At 45.3% G+C, this 5,900-nt stretch overlaps 1 protein-coding gene across 1 annotated transcript; it reads right to left on the bottom strand.

Annotated features, from left to right (window-relative positions):
• Nucleotides 1-382: 382 nt before the first annotated feature.
• On the bottom strand, nt 383-2,605 carry LOC125189659 (uncharacterized). The gene has a single exon (XM_048086914.2). It carries the CDS (start codon nt 2,603-2,605, stop codon nt 383-385), a length of 2,223 nt encoding a protein of 740 aa, XP_047942871.2.
• Between the last annotated feature and the right edge of the window lie 3,295 nt (nt 2,606-5,900).

Here is a 5,900-nt window from a genome sequence, read left to right as displayed (position 1 = left end):
TGAGTTGAAAAAGTTAGTGCATTGTGGGTCCTACTTTTATATATTAGTTTTATAATAAAATGTGAGTAGAAATGAGTTAGTGGAATATGGGGCCCACTACCAAAAATGGTAAAAGTGAAATGGGACAAATTTTGGGGGACGGACGGAAATGGAAAACTGGGACAAATTTTCGTGGACGGAGGGAGTAACTTCCAGCTCTAACGTGACACAAAGTCACCATATCGCCATGGCCTCTTGGACTGCGGACGCTCCGATCGTTCCCGCCGCGCCGGCTCTGGCTGCTCCTCCTCTGCCGACACATTGGTGTCGGCGTCCATCTCACCATCCTGCTGTGTATTTACCTCCTTCAGCCTAGCTGATGGAGGTCCCGTATAATGCTCCTTCAAGCTCCACTCGAGCTGCAGCCATCTCTCCATTCCGACAGCGTGGTCGCCTTTGAACTAATAACCTCTATCTCCGTCTCTATCTCCGTCTTCGTTGCACACGAACTCATCTCCTCTGTTTCCGGCGGCATCATGCCCGAGCTCATCGCACCCCGCCATTCCTCAACATACGCAGCGGCAGCGGCATTCAATCCAGCTGGCAGACCGCGAATGGCTGAAATAGTGAGAATCTCTTCACTTCTCCCCAACAGAATAGCAGCCTGCCGCACGCTTCTCTCTCTCTCCTCGATCGGTTTCAGGTGACACTTGTTCTCTATCACCCGCCCTAAATTGGTGAGACACGCCGCCAAAACATCCGCGATCATCCCACTCAACTGATCAAACAATTCCTCACCATCTCCGATAGCGTTCTCCTCATCACAGCTGTTCAAAATCGTGGTGCTGATCCTGTACATCGAGTTCGCCGCGATGATGCTCGGCTCCCAGTTCGCAGGGTTGCACATAGGGCATTCCGGCTCGTCTGTAAGCAAAACAGACGCGATTGTTTTGCTTTGACGCACTAGCCTCTCCAGCGCGTGTTTACAGTTTGGACTGCTCGCACTGACCTCAGCTAGGTTGATTTCCTGCCATTTTCGAAATAGATCGACTCTCAGCCACAAATCAGCTGCCTTCCTTGTGTTCTCCCACTCTTCGCCGCTGTAAAAGCTCTCTTCCACATTCTTCACGAGGAAGAGGCCGTCGCTTACGACTTCTACCAGCTTATCGACCTTGCTTCTCTCGACGTGAGGAACCGCGAAGGCGATGGATGCCAGTGTGAATACAGCGAGAGACCAGTAGTTTTTCGGCTCTTTCCCGTGTAGGCTTGGAACGAGAAAGCTGTCATATTCCGCCACGCCTCTGAAGGTCGAACCGCGAATAAATTCGATTAGGTTAGTAGGCTTCTTCCTTATAGATGCTTCTAGAACTTTATCCACCTGCGTGGGGATGCTCCGAAGCATGTAGTTCGGCAAATCCGCCTCCCCCTCGAGGCGGAGACAATGCGGCCTCACGTTTCGTGATAAATCGCAGCCAGAGTCCGCCGTGGTCTTGAGGAAAATGTTGATGAAGCTGCATGAGATTGCTAATACTAGCTTGTTGAACAGAACAACGCAGATTTGAGCTTTGATAATTAGACATACAACGGATCTTCTCACGTTGTAGAGAAATCTTCTGCATTTCTGGTGCTTAATCAATGGATGAATTGGAGAATTCTGGCAGTCTAGTAGCTTCCTAATCCAGTAATCCTCGACTGTCAAATGGATCCTCGAGCTTCGGCGTCTAGAGCATCTGAATCGGACGGCTGTGAACCATCGGTAGGAAGTCAAGAGCGTGCCGAAATACACTCCGGTGGCCTGCACGAGTAGAATCAATTTCGTGGAGAAGCCGTAGCTGGAACCAGTCTGGCTGAGGCTATTGTGCGCACGCACAATAGCCTCAGCCAGGATAAGCGCGTTTCCAAAGCAGATGACGCCGGCAGAGGCGCAGGCGGAGGAGCGAGCAATCACAAACTGAGGGTTACTCGTCTCCGCCATCACCCAACACTTTCTCAAGAGATTACTCAGCTTCTCAACCACCGCCTCCTCCTCGTTCTCGGAACATTCATCGCTCGCGGATCTGTTGTGCTTCTCCTTATATTTAGTGTCAAGGCATTTTCTCGCAGTGAGCGCCATGACTGCCGTGGAGACGAGGATGAGGACAAGGAGGACCATGAGGCCGAGGGCGAGGATCTCCTGGCACAAGAGAAGGCGGTGGTCGAGGTACGACCACGTCCCGATGATCTGTACGCAGAAGTCGGTGACGACGGTGAAGATCAGAATGGTCAACGCAGCGACGTTGACCAGAATATCTCGGTCGGTCATGGAGCCGAGCGACGGGATGAAGTTGGCGACGGCGGTGGAGGTGAGGGCGAGGCTGCTGATCTTGGCGAGGCGGTCGGTGGCGGCGGTCATGTTGGTGGTGAGGTCGACGGGGAGCTTGAGAGCAACGGTGAGGAGGGCGAGGGTGGTGGCGTTGAGGGAGATGTAGTTGGAGGGGAACCACCGCTTCTTGGTGCGGAAGCCGTGGATGAGATCGGCCAAGATTGCCACGGCGCAAGCGAGTGAGGCGAGAGCGACGTACATGCCGATCAACGGCATCGGCGCTTCGAGCATTTGTCGCATCCCAGACTCGTCCGTGGTCGTCATTAATGGTTATTTTTCCGATGGCCCGACTATTGTAGTTTGTAAGATGTAAGAGTGTGTTTGCTTTCTTTTTCAAGTTGTAGGATATTCTTCACTGCTTGTTGTAGATCTAGAGGCTTGTGTTGTGGGGTATATTTATAGGCTGAGCAACGTAATATTCCGTGAAGTTTCGTGGAATTGTGGAGTGTGGTCTATGCATGGTCCCAACCGTGATGAGTTCTCCCATAAATGACTCTTGTCAGCTAGTCATATTTATTATTTACCATATGTAATACGGGTATTCATAGCTACCCGCCCCAAAAAATATTGGGTACACAAATTAAAAAATCGTGTGAAATGCCTACTCAATATCCAACCCGATATATTTTCGGATACTCAAATACCCACTCCAGCTATCCAAAATCAACGAATCGGGTACTCGTATATCATAATCTTTACATATGTTAATAACTAGTAGTAATTGTTTTTCATTCATTAAGTTTTTTATATAAGAATTCCACCGTGAAAGTCAATGTAAATTATACTCCTACTACAATTAATTAAAGAACTGATTTAAAAATATAAGAGCATCTGCATGTGTTCGCGCGGACGGATGCCGTCCGTGCCGACGGTGCAGCACGCTTTTGTCTGCCGCTGGCACAACGCTGCTCGATGCATCAAGCACGTCCGTGCCGCTGAGCAGGCTAAGCTAGCGGCACGCGATAAATTAAATCCGTTTTCTCCCCACTTTTAATTTAATTTTCAATTTTTTCCCCGAAATTCACATTTTCCTATAAATATCCCCACTTCCACACAAAAAATTTTCAACCACTCTACACAATGCTCATCTAAATTCTCTCATCAATTCTCAATCTTTCACTCTTACAAAAAAAAATGTCCGGCGATCACCCCTCCAACGACACCCGCGGTTGGAACCACAAATGGTTCGGCTCACAACAATTCCCTAGTCCGGAAACGCAATTCTCGGACCCTCCTCAAACCCAAGGTTTTCAAGTTCCGTGTGGCTACCTGCCTTACCCTGTGGACTACCAAGATGACCCCGATGGGCGATACGGGTGGGCACCCGAACCCGGCTCGGGAGGGAGCGGCGGCTCTACTCCTACTCCTACTCGTGGTGACCGCACCCCGTACACTCCGGCGGAGATGTAGCTGTTATTCAAAGCCTATTTGATTATCTCCGAAGATCCGGATGTTGGCACGAACCAAAGCCGGGATAGGTTTTGGTGGCGCGTCACTCGTCGGTACAATGAAAATCGGCCGGATGGAACCATCGCAATGATATTATGGTGCGCAATGCCATTTTCAGAGCCAACGACGAAATCCTAAATTACCTCCAGGAAGAGCGGTCGGCGGGGAGCGGCAACAGCGAGCTCGACATCATCACTGCCGCCTTAACTCTTGGCCGGAGGTGCGCCATCATCAGAAGTATTAGGATGGAGTAGCATCCTCCTCTAGCTCCTTCAGCAAACGGTCGAGGTCGATATTCCTATCAGACGCCGGCGAGGATGAGGTGGTTAGCCAGCTTGCCGCAACTAACTTGGGTAGCCCAACGCCGGCATGAGCAGTTCCCAACGCCGGCCGCAAGGAAGGAAGAAAGCGATGGCCAACCGCCGTCGCACCACGACTCCATTTGCCCCTGCCCCCGCTCCCGCTCCCGCTCCCTTTGTGCCACCTCAACCCCCCACCAACTCGTTGTGGCCCCTCGTTGCACAACTCAATATGGCCGAAAGGTCTCGGATGACTCCCGAGCAACATGTTGCAATGATACGGGCTCTACGAAGAACATTGCGGATAAAGGACTAGTCTTCCACAGGGGTATTTTTTAGCCTTTAATTATATAATTTTTAATTTATAGGATTTTAATTATGTATTTTTTTATTTTTTAGGATTCTAATTATGTATTTTTATTTTTTATGATTTTTATTATGTAATTGTGATTTTTTAGGATTTAATTTATGTAATTTTAATATTTTAATATATTTTTATATTGTAAAAATGGTTTTAGTAATTGAAGTATTTAAATTAAATAATGGAATGGTGGGACTTTTGAGCTTGTCCTTGCGGAAGAGCATAGATATGCGTGTTGTGCTCTTGCCTAAGCGCAGGGAATAAAATATGAATAAAAGTGGATCCGGGCCCATATCTGTGCTCATGTTAAAGAGCACGGATGTGGATGCTCTAAGGTGGACCTTCGAATTAAAATTTGTTGATATTATAAATATGAGTATAATATATCTACCCATCTATAGAACTAAAAAATTTGTACTCTTAACTTTATTCTGCAATTGCAACTGCAATTTAAGAAGTTATTATACCCCACTTTATCATTATGAGTCTCATTTTTCTCTGGTACAGAGTTTTAATAATATTTAGAAAAGGTGGATAGGAAAAAAATAGAGAAATATAGGTTTCACTTGTATATATGGAGTAGTTTTAAATGAAATGTGAGTGAAATGAGTTAGTTGAATGCACTAAAAAAAATTTATTTCTTAGGGACACAAAATTGAGATGCAATTTCTAGAATTTGAAATTTTTTAAAAATAACAATAATCTAGGATGCAAAAGAAAGCGCTCTTAAGTTGAGGGCAAATTATCTTAATCTTTTGCATTTTTAGGACGCTTCTATTTGTGTCTCCTAATTTTAGTTGGGACACTTACAAAAAGAATACTTTTTGAAAGCGTTGGTAGTATAGACAAACAAATTAGCGTCTTTAGTTATATTAAAAGTGTTTTTATTCGATTTATTTATTGTAGTGATGCGAGCTTAATACCATTTATAGTAAAAATGAATAAGAACTCCTATTTGCATGGGACCGAAAATGGAACTTCTAATTATAGACGGAGGAAGTATGTTATTATCTTAAATCAATAATAGTACTACTCCTATTACATAACTTTATGCAAATTTGAAAATAATAAAACTTAACAAATGAAATAATACTAAATAAATAAGCAGTTTCCCTGAAAAGGGTATGGTTAAATAGTTAAAGTTGATGTGGGACCATAACCCCTTGTTGCCTTATATATGGATAAAGATGGACAATGGTAGAAATCAGATATTTTGTTAGAACATAAATCATTTAATCAAACGCGCAAAAGATACGCATTGACGAAACTGCTTTGCAATTGTTGGTTGATAGCAGAAAACGAGAAATGATCTTCTTTAGTTTTAAATTTATGTAATTTCTGGGTAGTTCATGAGCTTTGATACGAGTCCCAAATATGGGCTGGACCTCGACTTAACATATCATAAACACATACTTGATTAAAATTCAGTTAGGTGTATATGGGCCAGGCC

Source organism: Salvia hispanica, chromosome 5 (assembly GCF_029641045.1).
Source record: "Salvia hispanica isolate PSC_SH4W2 chromosome 5, Shi_PSC_v1, whole genome shotgun sequence".
NCBI classification, from domain to species: Eukaryota; Viridiplantae; Streptophyta; class Magnoliopsida; order Lamiales; family Lamiaceae; genus Salvia; species Salvia hispanica.
Note: the sequence above shows the minus strand (reverse complement) of the source record. Positions and strands in the feature narration are given on the sequence as shown.